At 46.7% G+C, this 20946-nt stretch overlaps 2 protein-coding genes across 4 annotated transcripts in view; one reads left to right on the top strand and one right to left on the bottom strand.

Annotated features, from left to right (window-relative positions):
• Window positions 1-20946, top strand: part of NME5 (NME/NM23 family member 5) — a 388198-nt gene that overhangs the window by 322683 nt on the left and 44569 nt on the right. The gene's annotated exons all lie outside the window — the stretch shown is intronic.
• PFDN1 (prefoldin subunit 1) overlaps window positions 96-20946 on the bottom strand; it is a 30510-nt gene continuing 9659 nt past the window's right edge. The window contains exons 2-4 of the mRNA XM_077266001.1: window positions 3760-3926; window positions 2929-3013; window positions 96-562 (exon numbers count right to left, since the gene is read on the bottom strand). Coding sequence (XP_077122116.1) covers window positions 479-562; window positions 2929-3013; window positions 3760-3926 — 336 coding nt within the window. The 3' untranslated portion in view covers window positions 96-478. The remainder of the gene's footprint in view (window positions 563-2928; window positions 3014-3759; window positions 3927-20946) is intronic.

The following is a 20946-nucleotide window of genomic DNA, read 5'->3' as shown; positions in this document are numbered from 1 at the left end:
ATTTAAATTCATAAATGAAATGTTGCAGCCTTGATATTCGAGGCCCAGGAAGAAACGATGCCTTGGTGAAACTCAAGTTGAGCTACCGCTCAGTATATAGTCATGTGGGCTTTTATTTAGAGATCAGCCCACTTCAATGGTTCCTTGTTCACAATAACAGCACAGCAACAGGATGTCCTGTGACAAGTAAAAGGTTAGCCTTGAGTAACTGAATGGCTGTTGGCAGCTGGTGTGCAACTAACACCCACTAATTAGATGGGGTTTCCTTATATTTTTATGACAAAATGTACGAATGGTGTATTTGAAAAAAAAAAAAAAAATACATAAATTGCTTTAGCAACATAAAAAAAGTAATGATAGATTTCAATTTATGCAAACAAAGTCAATATGTGACAAAAAATGTTTAACTTAACACCTCAGCCATAAAGCTGAATGTATCTCAACCATTTCAACACTCAACAGGAACATCTTGGCGCCATTACACTGATTTTCTAGCCAAAAGCATTTCTCTAATGTTATCTTCAGCTTCCTTCACACTTCTCTCCAGATACGACTTTTTCTGCTGCAAAAAAAAAAAAATGCAATAATCTTTATTTTTACATAGCATTAACATATTCTGCAGCACTTTACAGTTTGCACACATTATCATCGCTGTCCCCGATGGGGCTCACAATCTAAATTCCTTATCAGTATGTCTTTGGAATGTGGGAGGAAACCCATGCAAACACGGGGAGAACATACAATCTCTTTGCAAATGTTGTCCTGGGTGGGATTTGAACCCAGGACCCCAGCGCTGCAAGTGCTAACCACTGAACCACCATGCAATATTGGTATGCTGCAAATACAAACTATTGTTAGGGCAGATTTGTGAAAAGTGTACATCCTTACAGCATGCAGCAAACAAGCATCAGGTAGAAGCTCTTATTTAGGGGGGGGAGCACACCACTGTCCTGGTGTCAGGCATTGCAGATTACTCATGGATGGTAATAGGGCTACGCTGCAGTATTACACAACACATGCAGTGCGGTATGGTCTTAGGGTACTGTCACACATTGGCACTTTGATCGCTACGACGGTACGATCTGTGACGTTCCAGCGATATCCATACGATATCGCTGTGTCTGACACGCAGCAGCGATCAGGGACCCTGCTGAGAATCGTACGTCGTAGCAGATCGTTTGGAACTTTGTTTCGTCGCTGGATCTCCCGCTATCATCGCTGGATCGTTGTGTGTGACAGCGATCCAGCGATGCGTTCGCTTGTAACCAGGGTAAACATCGGGTTACTAAGCGCAGGGCCGCGCTTAGTAACCCGATGTTTACCGTGGTTACCAGCGTAAAAGTAAAAAAAAAACAAACAGTACATACTTACATTCCGGTGTCTGTCCCCCGGCGTTCTGCTTCTCTGCACTGTGAGCGCCGGCCAGCCGGAAAGCGAGCACAGCGGTGCTCGGGGACAGGGGACAGACACCGGAATGGGAGTATGTACTGTTTTTTTTTTTTAACTTTTACGCTGGTAACCACGGTAAACATCGGGTTACTAAGCGCGACCCTGCGCTTAGTAACCCGATGTTTACCCTGGTTACCCGGGGACTTCGGCATCGTTGGTCGCTGGAGAGCTGACTGTGTGACAGCTCCCCAGCGACCACACAACCACTTACCAACGATCACGGCCAGGTCGTATCACTGGTCGTGATCGTTGGTAAATCGTTTTGTGTGACAGTACCCTTAGGAAGGAATCAGACAAATCTTTCAAATCTATTAAAAGACTAACAACAGTAGTGTGCATATCAGATAAATCGTGAATCGGAGTTATATTCTGTCAGCATAGTCAATGCTCCCATGAAAGCACTGCACTAGACAGCAAAGATAAAAAAAAAAAAGTGTAAAAGTCACTAAAGAGGGATATTTATTAGTGATGAGCAAGTATGCTCGTTGCTCGGGTTTTCGCGAGCACGCTCGGGTGATCTCCGAGTATATAGGACTGCTCGGAGATTTAGTTTTCCTTGCGGCAGCTGGATGATTTATGGCTGTTAGCCAGCCTGAGTACATGTGGGGGTTGCCTGGTTGCTAGGGAATCCTCTCATGTATTCAAGCTGGCTAGTAGCCGCAAATCATCTAGCTGCCGCAAGGAAAACTAAATCTCCAAGCAGTCATACATACTCAGAGACCACTCAGAGTATACGCGCTCATCACTAATATTTATCAATCAGGCAATTTTTATGATGGATCAACCATTCATCCACATTCAGAAAAAAAGAGAAAAGTAATGATAATCAATGTGTAATGGCGCAACTGCAAAGACTTTGGCATTTTATCATGTTAAGCATTACAATAAAGTTGGCTGAACCTGCCAATATCGGCCAACAGTCTAATATGTAAGTGGACTTCCCCCAACACTTCTCTAGAGAACAAGCCGCTAATCTCACAGCCGAACAAAAGTCCAAAGCCCTGATCCTTCTCTCCCTGACATTCTGTCAAGCAATCCATCATCTGTCAGGAGACCGAACAAGAGGATCCTTCATTCTAGTGGCCGGATTTTTCAGAGTGTTCTCTTGAGAGAGCCCCAGCTAGTCTTATCTGGCCATGCCGCTGTATACGGATGCCACTGCATCTTTAGTTTTGATGGTGCGACGACCTGCACCGAAAGCAACATGTTGCATTTCCGTGCAGATGCCGCACCGTCAAAACGACGCATGCGGCGGCATCCGCATACAGCGGCATGGCCTGCATACTCAATGTTAAAGATAGGGTGCGCACGCCGCATGCAGCCGTAGGCGGAGCTGAATGAAGAGGCGCGGCAGTGGGCGGGGCTTCACGGAGGAAGTCCGCATCCCTCCGCAGCCCGGATAAACACTAGTGTGAAACTAGCCTAAGAATCACAGTCTTTTCCAAATGACAACAGAGTGAGTAGAAAAAAGGTACCGACCTCTATCTCCGCAATCTTATCATCTGCAATTTTCTGTTTATTTAAGAGCTGACTGTGAATTTTTTCTTTAGTCTGAAGAACAAACCTAAAAAAGGCAGCACATATTAGAAAGCATTTTGTACTCTGTAATGGGAAAAGTGCATCATTAGCTCAAGGTTTTGTGTAACGTTTAATAGGCAGCTACAAGATATTATGGTTTATTCTGAAGCAACTTCAATGAATTTAAAGGGAACCTGTCACTCCCCCAGGGTCTATTAAGGTAAAAGAGCCTCCTTCTGCAGCACTAAAGGTACCTTCACACGAAACGACTTTACAACGAGAACGACAACGATCCGTGACGTTGCAGCGTCCTGGATAGCGATATCGTTGTGTTTGACACGCAGCAGCGATCTGGATCCTGCTGTGATATCGCTGGTCATTGAATAAAGTTCAGAACTTTATTTGGTCGTCAGATCGGCGTGTATCGTCAGGTTTGACACCAAAAGCAACGATACCAGCGATGTTTTACGCTGGTAACCAGGGTAAATATCGGGTTACTAAGCGCAGGGCCGCGCTTAGTAACCCGATGTTTACCCTGGTTACCAGCGTAAAAGTAAAAATAACAAACAGTACATACTCACCTGCGCGTCTGTTATTTTTATCACATTCCTCTATATAGGACAGCACAGCAGATTACACTTTCCTACTTAGCAGAAAGGAAAAGGTTTTGCTGACAACGCAACAGTTGCATCCAGTTTTGTAAAGGCGAAAGACGTACTGGCGTCCTGCCCTTAGCGCTCAGTCAGGGTGAGCAATCCATTGTTAGAATGAACACAGAAGATATCTACTTACATCCTTCCCACACCTTCATACATTGGCGTTCCATCGGGCAGGTTCTTAATCTCGGTGTCGGTAAGATGGGCATGTTTCTTTGTTCTAGATAACTGCTCGATCTGAAGATCGGCGAGCTTCACCTTTTGCTGCGTGTCAATAACTTTTGCCTGAAGTTCTGTGAAGGCCTATGATGAACACAGGAATGTAATGAACGAAACAAGAAATCCATTTGCCTAGTAGGGATCGCTGAGATCAGGGTCTCTCAGATTCCCTAGCAGAAACCTGATGACAGGCTGGCTGTACGCCACTGTCAGATCGGCATGACATATTTATGTGAAAGAACAAATATAGTGAAATCAGAGTGTGCACAGATGTAGCTGGACTGAAGCACACACTCGCCTCTGCTACATGCGGGTACACTGATACACAATATTTCTGGACCTACAGCTATGCTCAGATTTCTCTGTGGTCAGTGATTTTACATAAACCTAAAGTACAAGGTCAACGCTACACAACAGATCATCTTATAGAATCCTGGGGCCCAATTCTTACGTGATCATGCTGGAGTAAGGTGTATTCATAAGGAAGTGCATGCCCCTTACAGGGAACCTTGCAGGTCTCCAGTGCCCCCCAGCATTAGACTATGTGTTGCTGAATACCCTGCCTTACCAGCCCTCTACAACCTAGACCCATATTTACCCCCTTCACCCCTGGGCCATTTTGCCTTTTTTTCCACCCCTTCTTCCCAGAGCCATAATTTTTTTTAATATTTTTTCTGCCAATATGGCCATGTGAGGGATTGTTTTTTTGTGGGATGAGTTGTACTTTTGAACGACACCATTGGTTTTACCATATCATGTACTGGAAAACAAGGAAAAAATTCCAAGTGCGGTGAAATCGCAAAAAAAATCCCCAACTGTTTTTGAGGTTACTTACCATATTCACTGTATGGTGAAACTGACCTGGAAATAGGATTCTCCAAGTCAGTACGAGTAAGCTAATCAGGAATTACCAGACATGTCTTATTTTTTATTTCAGCGGTAAAAAAAATTCCAAAATTTTGTATGAATAAAGGTTTTTGCAATTGTTGCCATTTTCTTTTTTGTAAAACAGCCATCATGTGTGAGGAAGATGCGGGGTCAGCATTGGAGCCCGCATTAAAAGGCAGAGGCACAACATAAGTATATATACACGTCACGATTTCTGAAGGTGTTAAAAAAGGCTTTATGAACGTTGCGTTTCAGGTCGGCCCGCACAGCAGGTTATACCCCTGCAGGCGTGACAACATGACCTGCAAGAGCCAGCGTCATCACCAGCTCTCGGCAGAACTCCAGCATGCACGCGGCTTTCTTCACCCCATCGTTGCTCTTGTTGGGTGTACGCTTGAGGGCCAACTAGCCAAAGTGCTAATTAGCATATGAAACGCAAACCTTATACAGCATTTTCTTTTTTAAACATAGGTCTAGGTGGTAAACACTATAGAGGGCTAGTTAGGCAGGGTATTCAGCAACACAGTCTAATGCTGGTGGATTGGGGGGCATGGGGACCCTGCCAGGTTCCGGAGAATCTTACAACTGATGTGTGCCAGAAATGTTCCTCGCCCAATGACCAGAGAACATTTCTGGCAGTTATGTCACCAAAGTAGCATATATCTGTGCCTTTACTAGGTGGGCCTTGCCGCTCCGGTGCAACCTATGCCCACTTTGGCAGAGATGGCAGAAGTCGCATAACATTTTGTAAAAGATTGAGTTATGTAAACATTTTATGACATTTCAAGGTGTTTTGCACGAAAAAACAAGCAAAGCACCCCGATGATTGAGGCCAACAGTCCTCAGATACTGCAGAGGCAAGGTCAATCATTTTATTCATATAGCACTAAACTCTGCAGACATGTACAGACAGACATTACAATGCAGTACATAATTCAGGAATAGGAGGAGCGAGGGTCCTAGCTTACAATCTGTCAGGAAATAGGGGGGCAATAGGTAAAAAGTGCTTGTAATGTACCGTCCAGCCATCACTGTGATAAGCAGGGCATTTCAAAGAAGCTGCATGATCCGGTCACCAGCCTGTATCTAATCAGTTACTGAGCGCTATTGGGTGCATGGAGGATGTTTTTTTTATTAAAGGGGTAGTGACAACATGTTTGAATGAAGAGGGAAAAATACTGGAAGAAAGAGAGAGAGGTTAAATATTTTAGTTAGGTGGGCTGTGACAGCCGGTAAGAGGGACTGAAGGGGATGTGAGGAAATAGGGTCATTGGTGCAGGTTGTAGGACCAAGTGAGTAACTTCTTCTCTAACAGGTTCAAAGGTGGAAAGTGAACTTGAGGTGCGGAAAGGAAGGGGATCCAGGCTCTGAAGGCATTGTGGAAAAATGTCCTGGCTGATGTGGTTGATTTTCTTCTAGGAAATAAGTAGCCACATTGTCAGTGCTGGGGTTGGTGACATGGTCCTGTTCTTTAGGGCCCAGGAGGAAGTGGGAAGTTTCAAAGAGTCATATTGTAAAATATAAGTGAAGTTTATCAATGGTTCAGATTTTTTTCCTTACCATTTTCAAATAGCAATTGTCTTCTCTTTCCCACTGACATAGCCATATGAGGGCTTGTATTTTGCAGGACAAGTTATATTCCATTATGGGAGGGGGCTATGTGTAGACAACAGCTCAGTGAAGTTATGCCCCCGCGATTTGCATACATGGCACTGTCATTTTGATTGACAACTCTCTAACGAGCGCTGCCTGCGCCTCCACAAGGGCACTGCAGAAACCGCGCCGCACTCACACAGTGCCACTGCTGGCCCCGGTCTGCAGTACAGTACCAATTTGTGACTGTAGGCAAGAGCCAATGTTGAGTCTGCAATGTGTTGCCAACTGAGGTCAGGCCGCATTTGCGCCATTAAAAAATGACAGCGCTCACTATGCAAAATCAAAGGGCATAACCGTGATCGGCACCAAAGCTCCCTCACTTGCATCGGAATTTTTTTCCCCACAATTTTCAATCTTTATATTCTTAAACCAGTTAGTCATGATGTAGAAAATAAATACTGCCCACATCTACTTTACACCTGCATAATTTCTAAAACATTTTATTTTGTTTGGATGTTAGAAGGGCTAAAAGTTTAGCAGTAATTTCTCATTTTTTCAAGGAATTTACTAAACCTGTTTCATTTAGGGACCTATTCAGATTCCAATGGACTTTGGGGTTGCTATATATTGAAATCTCCTCAAAAGTAACACCATTATAAAAACCACACCCCTCAAATATTGCAAAACTGTGGTCAGGACATTTTTTTTAATCTTTCAGGTGCTACACAAGAATTAATACAAAGTGGAATGAAGAAAAAAGCCCCAATTTTCACAATTACTAAGCGTTTTTCATGCGTTTATGCAAATTTTCATCTGCATTTTACAGAACCAGCAAAGTCTATGAGATTTCAGTAGTCTTGACTTTTTTGTCCTCAGTATTTTGTGCTTTGCTTGTTTTTTTTACACAATGGAGCATATCACTTTTAGCATTTTTCACCAATTGAAAGTAATGGGTGGTGAAAAAAAACAAAAAACCATAGGCATCAGGTTTTCCCGTGCCAGAAGCAGAAGAGTGTGTGCACGAGAAACCATTTGACTGCGCGGGCGCGATATCTCACAGCGATCTGCGCCATCCACGTCAATGACTGCGTGCGGCAGCCGAGGAGAGGTGTGGAGTGAGTGACCCGAAGCCACGCCCATCGGAGCAGACGGACCTTATTAGCATACATTCCTGGAGAAATATAAAAGGTCTTTATGGGTGGTACATGGGGAGTCAGATGGTTACATAAGTGTTTAGGGAAGGCATAGCGGATATTGAATAAAGTGATATTTTTAGCTGGTAGGACAGAAATGTGGTGACAGGTTCCCTTTAAGCAGAATCAGATTTTTTTTTTTTCCACAAAACTATCAGCATGCACAAGAGACAAATGTAACCTGCTTTTTTTACTGCTAAAAGAGCAGGTTTTGTAGCAGAAAAAAAAACGCTGAAAAAAATGGTTAGTGTGACTATGCCTTGCAAGGAATAGCACAGGAAAATGGACCCCACAACTTGTTTCTGAGAGCACAGATGTCTCCGCACCACATGTGGGCTCTCTGTAGGACACACGGCAGGGCTCAGAAGAGTAGGAGCACTATTTGAATTTTGGAACACAAATTTGGCTGAAATACATGTTGGGCACCATGTCAACATTTGCATGGCCCCTAAGGCAAACAGCAGAAAACCCCCACAAGTGACCCATTTTTTTTTTAAACACCCCTGAAGGATTTTATCTAGAGGTATAGTGAGTAGGGATGAGCGGACCCATGGAAGCTCGATTCTGGTACCCAACCACACTTTATTCCAAAGTTCGGTTAATACTAGTATTCCTGGCAGCACCGAAAAAAAACATTCCTTCTTATTAATCACAAAAAACAACAAAAATTTTTTCCCACTAAAATACTGAATTAGCACCAAATTTATCATTTCCGCAAGGGTAATAAGAGAAATATGGACCCCATATTTAGTTATGCAATTTCTCCTGAATGCGGCAGTACCCCACATGTGGTCGTAGACGGAGCACAGGGCAGGGATCGGATGGGAAGGAGCTTGCAGAATGCAGATTCCTTCTGAATAGATTGTAGGCTCCACTAGCTGAGCCCCTGAGGTGCCAGAACAGCAGAAACCCCCCAGGTGACCGCATATTGGAAACTTCACTGCCTAAAGAATTCATCTATAGGTGTGGTGAGGATTTTGAACCTACAGGTAACTCACATGATTTTATAACATTGGGATGTGAAAATATAACATATTGATAAAAATGTAATTTTTTTTATTAGCTGCAAAGTTGTCAGTTACACAAGGGTTAATAGGTGAAACGCTGCATTTTATTGCACAGTTTGTCGCTGTGATGCCCTTTATGCCGTCAGAAATTTCTGTTAGGCCACATGTCAGGGCTGAGAAGGAAGGAGCTATATGGCTTTTGGAGCACAGATTTTGCTAGAATAGTTTGCGGGCATCTCTTACATAGACCAGAAGGTGCCTAGGTTCTTCAAAGTAGCCACCTTTTGCTTTGATGACTGCCTTGCACACTCTTGGCATTCTCTTGATGAGCTTCAAGAGGTAGTCACCGGGAATGGTTTTCACTTCACAGGTGTGCCCTGTCAGGTTTAATAAGTGAGATTTCTTGCCTTATAAATGGTGTTGGGACCATCAGTTGTGTTGAGCAGAAGTCTGGTGGATACACAGCTGATAGTCCTAACTGAATAGACTTTTGTATTATGGCAAGAAAAAAAGCAGCTAAGTAAAGAAAAACGAGTGGCCATCGTTACTTTAAGAAATGAAGGTCAGTCAGTCCAAAAAATTGGGAAAACTTTTGAAAGTGTCCCCAAGTGCAGTGGCAAAAACCATCAAGCGCTACAAAGACACTGGCTCACATCAGAACCGCCCCAGGAAAGAAAGACCAAGAGTCACCTCTGCTTCTGAGGATAAGTTTATGCGAGTCACCAGCCTCAGAAATCGCAGGTTAACAGCAGCTCAGATTAGAGACCAGGTCAATGCCACAGAGTTCTAGCAGCAGACATATCTCTAAAACAACTGTTAAGAGGAGACTTTGTGCAGCAGGCCTTCATGGTAAAATAGCTGCTAGGAAACCACACAAAGAATGGAAGTTAGACAAGTGGAAATCTGTGCTTTGGTCTGATGAGTCCAAATTTGAGATCTTTGGTTCCAACCACCGTGTCTTTGTGCGACACAGAAAAGGTGAACGGATGGACTCTACATGCCTGGTTCCCACCGTGAAGCATGGAGGAGGAGGTGTGATGGTGCTTTGCTGGTGACACTGTTGGGGATTTATTCAAAATTGAAGGCATACTGAACCAGCAGGGCTACCACAGTATCTTGCAGCGCCATGCTATTCCATCCGGTTTGCGTTTAGTTGGACCATCATTTATTTTTCAATAGTACAATAACCCCAAACACACCTCCAGGCTGTGTAAGGGCTATTTGACCAAGAAGGAGAGTGACGGGGTGCTACGCCAAATGACCTGGCCTCCACAGTCACCAGACCTGAACCCAATCGAGATGGTTTGGGGTGAGCTGGACCGCAGAGTGGAGGCAAAAGGGCCAACAAGTGCTAAGAATCTCTGGCAACGCCTTCAAGATTGTTGGAAGCCCATTTCCAGAGACTACCACTTGAAGCTCATCAAGAGAATGCCAAGAGTGTGCAAAGCAGTCATCAAAGCAAAAGGTGGCTACTTTGAAGAACCTAGAATATAAGACATAATTTCAGTTGTTTCACACTTTTTTGTTAAGTATATAATTCCACATGTGTTAATTCATAGTTCTGATGCCTTCAGTGTGAATGTACAAATTTCATAGTCATGAAAATACAGAAAAATCTTTAAATGAGAAGGTGTGTCCAAACTTTTGGTCTACTGTAGATTAAAGAAAAGCTGGCAATTCCTGTGCGTGTACAGTAAAATCAGGAGTTGTATGCCAAAATCATCAGTATTAAAACAATAAAAGACCTGACAAATTTCAGTTGGTGGATAATGAATCTATAATATATGAAAGTTTAATTGTAATCATTACATTATGGTAAATAATGAAATTTAACACTATATGCTAATTTTTTGAGAAGGACCCGTATATATATACACTGTGTTCCAAATTATTATGCAAATAATATTTCCTCATATTTTCTCTAAATTACCTATCTGAATTGCAGTCATTGTTATTTTCCAGTCATCTACTATTCTAGTATAATTGCAATGTTTTGGAAAAAACTGCCTATGAAAACAGTATCTTTTAAAAAAAAATAAACACTCAAAATGCATGTTCCAAATTATTATGCACAGCAGAGTTTTCAACCTTTTTTTTTTATTTTGAACAAAAAAATGGTCAATTGTGAAGTTATAAGCATTATCAGCTTATTACAAAATGAAATTAAAGAGTTTTCAAGTGAAAACTTTATTCTAGGTGATGTTACATTTGCACATAGGACCCCTTGTTCAAAAGAAGCATCTGAACTCTCTCGTCCATTGAATTTGTCAGTTTTTGGATGGTTTCTGCTTCAATTGTTTTGCATGTGGACAGAATACCCTCCCAGAGCTGTTGCTTAGATGTGGACTTCCTCCCGCCATCATAGACACTCCTTTTGATGATGCTCCAGAGGTTCTCAATGGGGTTGAGGTCAGGGGAAGATGGTGGCCACACCATAAGTTTGTCCTCTTTTATGCCCATAGCAGCCAGAGATGCAGATGTGTTTTTTGCAGCATGAGACGGTGCATTATCATGCATGAAAATGATCTTGCTGTGGAAAGCACGGTTCTTCCTCTTTAACCATGGCAGGAAGTGTTGTTTTAGAAACTCCACATAGATTATGGAGTTCATCTTTACCCCTTCAGGGATCATAAAGGGGCCGACAATCTCTCTCCCCATGATTCCAGCCCAAAACATTACTCCACCTCCTCCTTGTTGGTGCCTTAGCCGTGTTTTCATGGGGTGTCCATCCTCCACTCCATCCATCTGGACCATCGAGCGTTGCACGGCCTCATCGGTGAACAAAACAGTTTGGAAGTCAGTCTTCATGTATCGTTTGGCCCACTGGAGCCATTTCTGCTTGTTGCAGTGGATAGAGGTGGTCGACAGGATGGCTTACGCACAGCTGCAAACCTCTGAAGGACCCTGCATCTTGTTGTTCTGGGGACCTTGGAGGCACCAGCAGCTTCAAAAACTTGTCTGCTGCTATGACAAGGCATTTTTGCAGCTGCTCTTTTAACCTTACGCAATTGCCTGTTGGAAAGAGTCCTCAATTTTTCCTTATCAGCACGCACACGTGTGTTCTGGGAATCAGCTACATACTTCTTGATTGTGCGATGATCACGATGAAGTGTCTTGGCAATGTTGATTGTAGTCATGCCTTGACCTAAATACTCCACAATTTGTTGCTTCTCAGCAGCCGACACATCCTTTTTCTTTCCCATTTTGGTAAAAAATGTAGGCTGCTTAATAATGTGGAACAGCCTTCTTGAGTAGTCTTGCCTTTATTTGGACACACCTGCCAAACTAATTTGCACAGGTATCTGCAATTGCTTTCAGTGATGTAAAGAGCCCTGACGCACATCACCATCAATGAGTTTAAATGACAAACAAAAAAATTCTAACCTTATCACTCCTAAACTCTATGTGCATAATAATTTGGAACACAGTGTATATATATATATATAGCAGTGACATATGTATTTACATTGCATAATGAGATAGAATTAAAGCCGGTAATACATCTATTGGGTTCTGTAAAATCACTGAAGGATAGAAGAGATGGATTACACACAGTAAATACATATAGAATGGGTAGATATATAGATGTCAGTGACAAATACAAATTAGTACAGTGTGTGTGCAAATTACTGGACATGCTTTTAATTAATAAAAGATTTTACGGAAAAAAGGGCGTTAGTTCCCGCTCAATTTTTGCAACCAGCATAGGGAAAGCAAACGACTGGGGGTAGTCTTTACTGGCTATTAAAATGGGGGACCCCCCCCCCAAAAAAAAAAATGCCGTGGGGTCCCCCCGTAATTAATAGCCAGCAAAGGCTATGCAGACAGCTGCGGGCTGATATTAATAGCCTAGGAAGGCACCATGGATATTGCCCACCCCCCCGGCTAAAAACATCAGCACTCACCCACCCCAGAAAAGGCTAAGATGCGCCAATTCTAGCACTTAGCCTCGCTCTTCCCACTTGCCCTGTAGCGGTGGCAAGTGGGGTAATGGTTGTGGGATTGATGTCACCTTTGTATTGTAAGGTGACATCAAGCCCACGGCTTAGTAATGGAGAGGTGTCAATAAGATACCTATCCATTACTAATCCTATAGCTGTTACATGTGAAATAAAGACACAGCCAGAATAAAGTATTTTAATGAAATAAAACACAACACAGTTTCCCCATTTTATTATTACTCCTAATCCATGCGACGCCCTCGATCTCCTGTAATAAAAATAAAAACAAACCAATAATACACCATACCTGTCCATCGTTGTGTCCCAAGCAGTAATCCATATCTGGTGTATATACAGTTTTTACCCAGGACGGTGCCAAGATGTGACCGCCCCGGCTGAAAACTATTGGTGAACTAGATATTTCCAGCCAGCTAACGCTCGGCATGCTCAATGCTATCTAATTAACGCTGCTGGTGATTAAAGGGCACCTGTCACCCCCAAAATGGCTGGTGAGGTAAGCTCACCGGCATCAGGGGCTTATCTACAGCATTCTGTAATGCTGTAGATAAGCCCCCGATGTTACCTGAAAGTGGAGAAAAAGACGTTAGATTATACTCACCCAGGGGCGGTCCCGTCGGATGGGTGTCTCCGGTCCGCTCCGGCGCCTCCCATGTTCATTCCATGACGTCCTCTTCGGGTCTTTACGCCGCGGCTCCGGCGCAGGCGTACTTTGTCTGCCCTGTTGAGGGCAGAGCAAAGTACTGCAGTGCGCAGGCGCCGGGCCTCTCTGACCTTTCCGGTGCCTGCGCACTGCAGTACTTTGCTCTGCCCTCAACAGGGCAGACAAAGTACGCCTGCGCCGGAGCCGCGGCGTAAAGACCCGAAGAGAACGTCATGGAATGAACATGGGAGGCGCCGGAGCGGACCGGAGACACCCATCCGACCGGACCGCAGCGGGACCGCCCCTGGGTGAGTATAATCTAATGTCTTTTTCTCCTCTTTTAGGTAACATCGGGGGCTTATCTACAGCATTACAGAATGCTGTAGATAAGCCCGATGCCGGTGAGCTTACCTCACCAGCCATTTTGGGGGTGACAGGTTCCCTTTAAACTAAAGTAGATAATGACAACATTCAATAGCGCTTACGCAGGTGGTAAATTAACTTAAAATGAAGTTAATAATAGTGTGGTGGGAGGGCGGGATTATGTGTGGTGATGTGGTGGGGGGCGGGATTGGATGTGGCGGGGGACGGGATTATGTGTGGTGATGTGGTGGGGGGGCGGGATTGTGTGTGGTAATGTGGTGGGGGGCGGGATTATGTGTGGTAATGTGGTGGGGGCGGGATTATGTGTGGTGATGTGGTGGGTGGGCGGGATTTATGTGTGGTAATGTGGTGGGTGAGCGGGATTATGTGGGGTAATGTGGTGGGGGGGCGGGATTGTGTGGGGTAATGTGGTGGGGGGGCGGGATTGTGTGGGGTAATGTGGTGGGGGGCAGGATTATCTGTAGTAATGTGGAGGGGGCAGGATTATGTGTGGTAATGTGGTGGGGGGGCAGGATTATGTGTGGTAATGTGGTGGGGGGGCAGGATTATGTGTGGTAATGTGGTGGGGGGGTAGGATTATGTGTAGTAATGTGGTGGGGGGCGGGATTATGTGTGGTAATGTGGTGGGGGGCAGGATTGTGTGTGGTAATGTGGTGGGGGGCGGGATTATGCGTGGTAATGTGGTGGGAGGGCGGGAATATCTGTGGTAATGTGGTGGGGGGCGGGATTATGTGTGGTAATGTGGTGGGGGGCGGGATTGGATGTGGCGGGGGACGGGATTATGTGTGGTAATGTGGTGGGGGGCGGGATTATGTGTGGTAATGTGGTGGGGGGCGGGATTATGTGTGGTAATGTGGTGGGGGGCGGGATTGTGTGTGGTGATGTGGTGGGTGGGCGGGCTTATGTGTGGTAATGTGGTGGGTGAGCGGGATTGTGTGGGGTAATGTGGTGGGGGGCGGGATTATGCGTGGTAATGTGGTGGGAGGGCGGGAATATCTGTGGTAATGTGGTGGGGGGCGGGATTATGTGTGGTAATGTGGTGGGGGGCGGGATTGGATGTGGCGGGGGACGGGATTATGTGTGATGTGGTGGGGGGCGGGATTATGTGTGGTAATGTGGTGGGGGGCGGGATTATGTGTGGTAATGTGGTGGGGGGCGGGATTATGTGTGGTAATGTGGTGGGGGGCGGGATTATGTGTGGTAATGTGGTGGGGGGCGGGATTATGTGTGGTGATGTGGTGGGTGGGCGGGCTTATGTGTGGTAATGTGGTGGGTGAGCGGGATTGTGTGGGGTAATGTGGTGGGGGGTGGTATTATCTGTAGTAATGTGGTGGGGGCGGGATTATGTGTGGTAATGTGGTGGGGGGCAGGATTATGTGTGGTAATGTGGTGGGGGAGCAGGATTATGTGTAGTAATGTGGTGGGGGGCAGGATTATGTGTAGTAATGTGGTGGGGTGGCAGGATTATGTGTGGTGATGTGGTGGGGGGGCGGGATTATGTGTGGTGATGTGGTGGGGGGGGCGGGATTATGTGTGTAATGTGGTGGAGGGGTAGGATTATGTGTAGTAATGTGGTGGGGTGGCGGAATTGTGTGGTGATGTGGTGGAGGGGTAGGATTATGTGTCGTAATGTGGTGGGGGGGCGGGATTTTGCGTGGTAATGTGGTGGGAGCGCGGGAATATCTGTGGTAATGTGGTGGGGGGCGGGATTGTGTGTGGTAATGTGGTGGGGGGGCGGGATTATGTGTGGTAATGTGGTGGGGCGGGATTATGTGTGGTAATGTGGGGGGGCGGGATTATGTGTGGTAAGGGGGTGGGATTATGTGTGGTGATGTGTTGAAGGGGCGGGATTGTGTGTGGTAATGTGGTGGGGGCAGGATTATGTGTGGTGATGTGGTGGGATTGTGTGTGGTGATGTGGTGGGTGGGATTATGTGTGGTAACGTGGTCGGGGGTGGGATTATGTGTGATGTGGTCGGGGGCGGGATTGTGTGGGGTGATGTGGTGGGTGGGCGGGATTATGTGTGGTAATGTGGTGGGTGAGCGGGATTATGTGTGTGATGTGGTGGGGGGCGGGATTATGTGTGGTAATGTGGTGGGGGGGCGGGATTGTGTGGGGTAATGTGGTGGGGGGCGGGATTATCTGTAGTAATGTGGTGGGGGGGGCAGGATTATGTGTGGTAATGTGGTGGGGGAGCGGGATTATGTGTAGGAATGTGGTGGTGGGCGGGATTATGTGTAGTAATGCGGTGGGGTGGCGGGATTATGTGTGGTGATGTGGTGGGGGGCGGGATTATGTGTGGTGATGTGGTGGGGGGGCGGGATTATGTGTGGTGATGTGGTGGGGGGGCGGGATTATGTGTGGTAATGTGGTAGAGGGGTAGGATTATGTGTAGTAATGTGGTGGGGTGGCGGGATTATGTGAGGTGATGTGGTGGAGGGGTAGGATTATGTGTGGTAATGTGGTGGGGGGGCAGGATTGTGTGTGGTAATGTGGTGGGGGGGCGGGATTATGCGTGGTAATGTGGTGGGAGGGCGGGAATATCTGTGGTAATGTGGTGGGGGGCGGGATTATGTGTGGTAATGTGGTGGGGGGGCGGGATTATGCGTGGTAATGTGGGGGGGCGGGATTATGTGTGGTAATGTGGTGGGGGCGGGATTATGTGTGGTGATGTGTTGAAGGGGCGGGATTATGTGTGGTGATGTGGAGGGATTGTGTGTGGTGATGTGGTGGGTGGGATTATGTGTGGTGATGTGGTGGGTGGGTGGGATTGTGTGGTGATGTGGTGGGTGGGTGGGATTATGTGTGGTGATGTGGTGGGTGGGTGGGATTATGTGTGGTGATGTGGTGGGTGGGTGGGCTTATGTGTGGTGATGTTTTTATGTGTGGTGATGAGGTGGGGGGGCGGGATTATGCGTGGTGATGTGTTGGGGGGTGGGATTATGTGTGGTGATGTGTTGGGGGGTGGGATTATGTGTGGTGATGTGTTGGGGGCACGGGATTATGTGTGGTGATGTGTTGGGGGCGGGATTATGTGCGGTAATGTGGTGGGCTGGCGGGATTATGTGTGGTGATGTGGAAGGGTGGGATTAGGTGTTTGTAAAGTGGTCGGGGGGCGGGATTATGTGTGGTAACGTGGTGGGGGGGGCGGGATTATCTGTAGTAATGTGGTGGGGGCGGGATTATGTGTGGTGGTGGGGCAGGATTGTGTGTGGTAATGTGGTGGGGGGGCGGGATTGTGTGGTAATGTGGTGGGGGGGACGGGATTATGTGTGGTAATGTGGTGGGGGCGGGATTATGTGTGGTAATGTGGTGGGGGGCGGGATTATGTGTGGTAATGTGGTGGGGGGCTGGATTATGTGTGGTAATGTGGTGGGGGGCTGGATTATGTGTGATGATGTGGTTGGGGGGTGGGATTGTGTGTGGTAATGTGGTGGGGGAAGGGATTATGTGTGATGTGGTGGGGGGCGGGATTATGTGTGGTAATGTGGGGGGGCGGGATTATGTGTGGTAATGTGGGGGGGGGCGGAATTATGTGTGGTGATGTGTTGGGGGCGGGATTGTGTGTGGTGATGTGGGGGGGCGGGATTTGTGGGGGCGGGATTGTGTGTGGTGATGTGCTGCGGATTGTGTGTGGGGATGTGGTAGGGGGTTGGGATTGTGTGTGGTGATGTGGTGGGGGGGCGGGATTGTGTGTGGTGATGTGGTGGGGGGCGGGATTGTGTGTGGTGACGTGGTGGGGGGCGGAGCTAATGTGCAGGGGGCGGGATTAGCGAGTAATCGCGATGCCTCTTATATATAGATGAGATGTTGCGAGCAGAGCTTCAGTGACGTCACTGAAGCTGCGCTCCCTCACAGCCTGAACTACGCTAACCTCTGGACCGTGGGAAAATGCCAGTGCATTTTCCCGCGCTCCACAGTACAGCGCAGATTTTGCTGCACTTGTTTGAGGATGCCATGTCACATTGCCAGAGCCCCTGAGGTGCCAGAATAGCAGAACCCCCTCATAAGTGACCTAATTTTCCAAACTAAACCTCTCAATGAATTCATCTAGGGGTGCAATGATTATATTGACACCACAGGTGTCTCACAGATTTTTATATACCATTTGATAGTAAAAATAAAATAATTAACATTTTTACCACCAAGATTGTGTGTTAGCTCCAAGTTTTACATTTTAATACTGGGAAATGGGTTGAAATGGCACCAATATATGTCCCACAATTTCTGCTGAATGTAAAAATCAAAAAGAAGAAAATGTCCATCTTCACCGAATCCGTGAAAAAAGGAGATTTTTGTGTACTCACCGTAAAATCTTTTTCTCCGAGCCAATCATTGGGGGACACAGGACCATGGGTGTTATGCTGCTTGCCACTAGGAGGACACTATGTAAACACAAAGAGTTAACTCCTCCTCTGCAGTATACACCCCTTGACTGGCCAGTAACGACTCAGTTCGGTAGTAAAGCAGTAGGAGTATAACCAAGACAAGTAAACTATGCCCAAAATTAAGGAACAAAAAACCAACAACAACCAGCCAATAGGCTAACAGGGTGGGTGCTGTGTCCCCCAATGATTGGCTCGGAGAAAAAGATTTTACGGTGAGTACACAAAAATCTCTCCTTTTCTCCTAAGCCTCGTTGGGGGACACAGGACCATGGGACGTCCTAAAGCAGTCCCTGGGTGGGGAGCAATTGCACTGCTAAAACCCCATGTACCACTGGCTTACTGAGGTACCGCTGTCTGCAGAATGCACCTGCCGAGGGCAGCGTCTGCCGAAGCCTGGGTATGGATGTGATAGTGCTTCGTGAAGGTATGCAGACTGGACCAAGTCGCAGCTTTACAAAGGGGTGATCGGGGTCCTCACAGGAGTCCTCACAGAAGTTGAAACCAACTATGGGTAATTATTACTACTAATTATTCATATGGAAGCAGGCTGGAGTATGTAACAGAAATAGAGCAGTATGGTATGCGGTCTCTTTTAATGTGCATGAAACTGTAGTGTGTGACAGACATTTCAGATAGAAAAGATAGAGTCGCTACCAAATGTTTATGTATTGTAATAGCTTGCTTCATAATATTTGGTTATCCTCTGTGGACCTTTGATCGGTTTAACTCACCTGGGTAGTTCACATAGGACGTATTTGATATACAAATATCCATTTTTATTATGTATAAAATCTTTTGGATGTAATAAACGGTATATTTAGTAAACTCTTGGTTCTCCTTTTTATGTAATATATATATGAGTAATTCTAAATAGTTGGATATTATTACCTTGCTGGTACCTTTCTAATAAGCTTTACAAAGCTGTTGTGTGGACGCCTGGTGCCGAATGGCCCAAGAAGCACCGACCGACCGAGTTGAATGCGCCTTAATCCCTGCTGGGACAGGGGTGTTTCTGACGCGATAGGATCCCTGAATAGTGGAACGAATCTACTTGGCTAGAGTGGCCTTTGAGGCAGGTAGACCTTTCCTATGTCCCTCCGGAAGGACGAACAGGACATCCGACTTACGGAAGGGAGCCGTGCGAGATATGTACCGCCGAAGAGCTCTAACCACATCCAGAGTATGGAGAGCTTTCTCGATACGATGGGTTGGTGCCGGACAGAATGACGGCAAGACAATGTCCTCATTTAGATGAAAGGAGGAAACGACTTTCGGTAGGAAAGAGGGAGAGGTTCTCAAAACTACCTTGTCTGGGTGAAAAAGGAAGGGGGGTCAGCGGTTGACGTAATCGCCACGAGAAAGACCACCTTCCATGAGAGGAGGGTGAGAGAGATGTCCTGCAATGGTTCGAAAGGGGCCTCCTGAAGAACTCCGAGAACTAAGTTAAGATCCCATGACGCCAAAGGCATTCTATAGGGAGGGACCACCCGGGAGACTCCTTGGATGAACGTCTTAACCGGCAGTCTGGAAGCGATCTTTCGTTGGAAAAGAACAGACACTTGTCCCTTGAGCGAGCTTAGGGCAAGGCCTGACTCTAAACCTGATTGGAGAAACTTCAGAATGGACGGAATGGAAAAGACCAAAGGAGAACGTCCATGGGTATTGCACCATGAAAAGAAGATGCGCCAGGTGCGATGATAAAATGCGCATGGATATGGGTTTCCTAGCGCGAATCATGGTAGAAGAAAACCCTGGAGAAAATCCGGCTTGGGCTAAAATCCAGGATTCAACGGCCACGCCGTCAAAGACAGGGCCCCGGAGTTCTGGTGGCAAATCCGGCCCTGTGAGAGAAGATCTGTGCGATCTGGAAGGCGCCAGGGGGTGTCGGTGACCATTTGGACGAGTTCCGTGTACCATGCTCGGCGCGGCCAGTCAGGCGCGACGAGAATCACCGGTCTCCCCTCTGCTCTGATCTTCTTGATGACTCTCGGGAGCAGAGGAAGAGGCGGAAATATGTATGGCAGCTGGAACCGATGCCACGACAGGACCAGAGCATCTGGATTGTCGGATTGAATTCTGATGGGATGGCCTGCGAGAAGGTGGTGAAAGTTGCGCAAGGCAAGCGTGATCACTCGAATTTCCAAGATATTGATTGGGAGACGCGACTCTCTTGTGGACTAACGACTCTGTGCCGTGTGGTGATTGAAAACTGCGCCCCAGCCCAAAAGGCTGGCATCGGTGGTCACCACTAACCAGCGCACTGGAAGAAAGGACTTCCCTTGGTTCAGGGAGGACTGTAGCGTCCACCACCTGAGGGTCTGCCTGACCTGTGGGGGCAGGCGAAAACGACGGTCGAAGGAAACCGGGCTCCTGTCCCAGGCTAACACAGGAGCGCCTGTTGCAAGGGACGGAGATGGAACTGCGCAAACGGAACGGCTTCCATCGCCGCAACCATTTTCCCCGAGGATGCGCATTGCGAAGCGAATGGAGTGAGGGACTGGGCGGGAGAGCTTGTGCGCTCCCTGTTGTAAGGATAAGACCTTCTCCGGAGGGAGAATGACTAACCCGTGGGAAGAGTCCAAAATCATGCCCAGGAAGCAGATTTGCTGAGCCGGCACTGGAGATGATTTCTCGAAGTTGATCTTCCAACCCAGGCGAGAAAGAGAATCTACGGTGATGCTTACAGACTCCTCGCAGGCAGACTGAGACGGACCTTTGATTAATAGGTCGTCCAGATAGGGCAGGACTACCACTCCCCGAGCATGAAGAATGGCCATGACAGCCGCCATGACCTTTGTGAAGACTCTGGGGGCGGTGGCAAGTCCGAAGGGCAAGGCCACAAACTGGAAGTGTTCTTCTTGGACTGCAAAGCGCAGGAACTGCTGATGAGAGGGAAAAATTGGAACGTGTAGATAAGCATCCTTGATGTCTATGGATGCGAGGAACTCTCCTTTGTCCAGGGACGCGACAATGGAAAGGAGCGAGTACCTCCTGAAGTGTCGGACCCGTACGAACTTGTTCAGCAGTTTGAGGTCCAGTATGGGCC

Source organism: Ranitomeya variabilis, chromosome 5 (assembly GCF_051348905.1).
Source record: "Ranitomeya variabilis isolate aRanVar5 chromosome 5, aRanVar5.hap1, whole genome shotgun sequence".
Taxonomy (NCBI): Eukaryota; Metazoa; Chordata; class Amphibia; order Anura; family Dendrobatidae; genus Ranitomeya; species Ranitomeya variabilis.
Note: the sequence above shows the minus strand (reverse complement) of the source record. Positions and strands in the feature narration are given on the sequence as shown.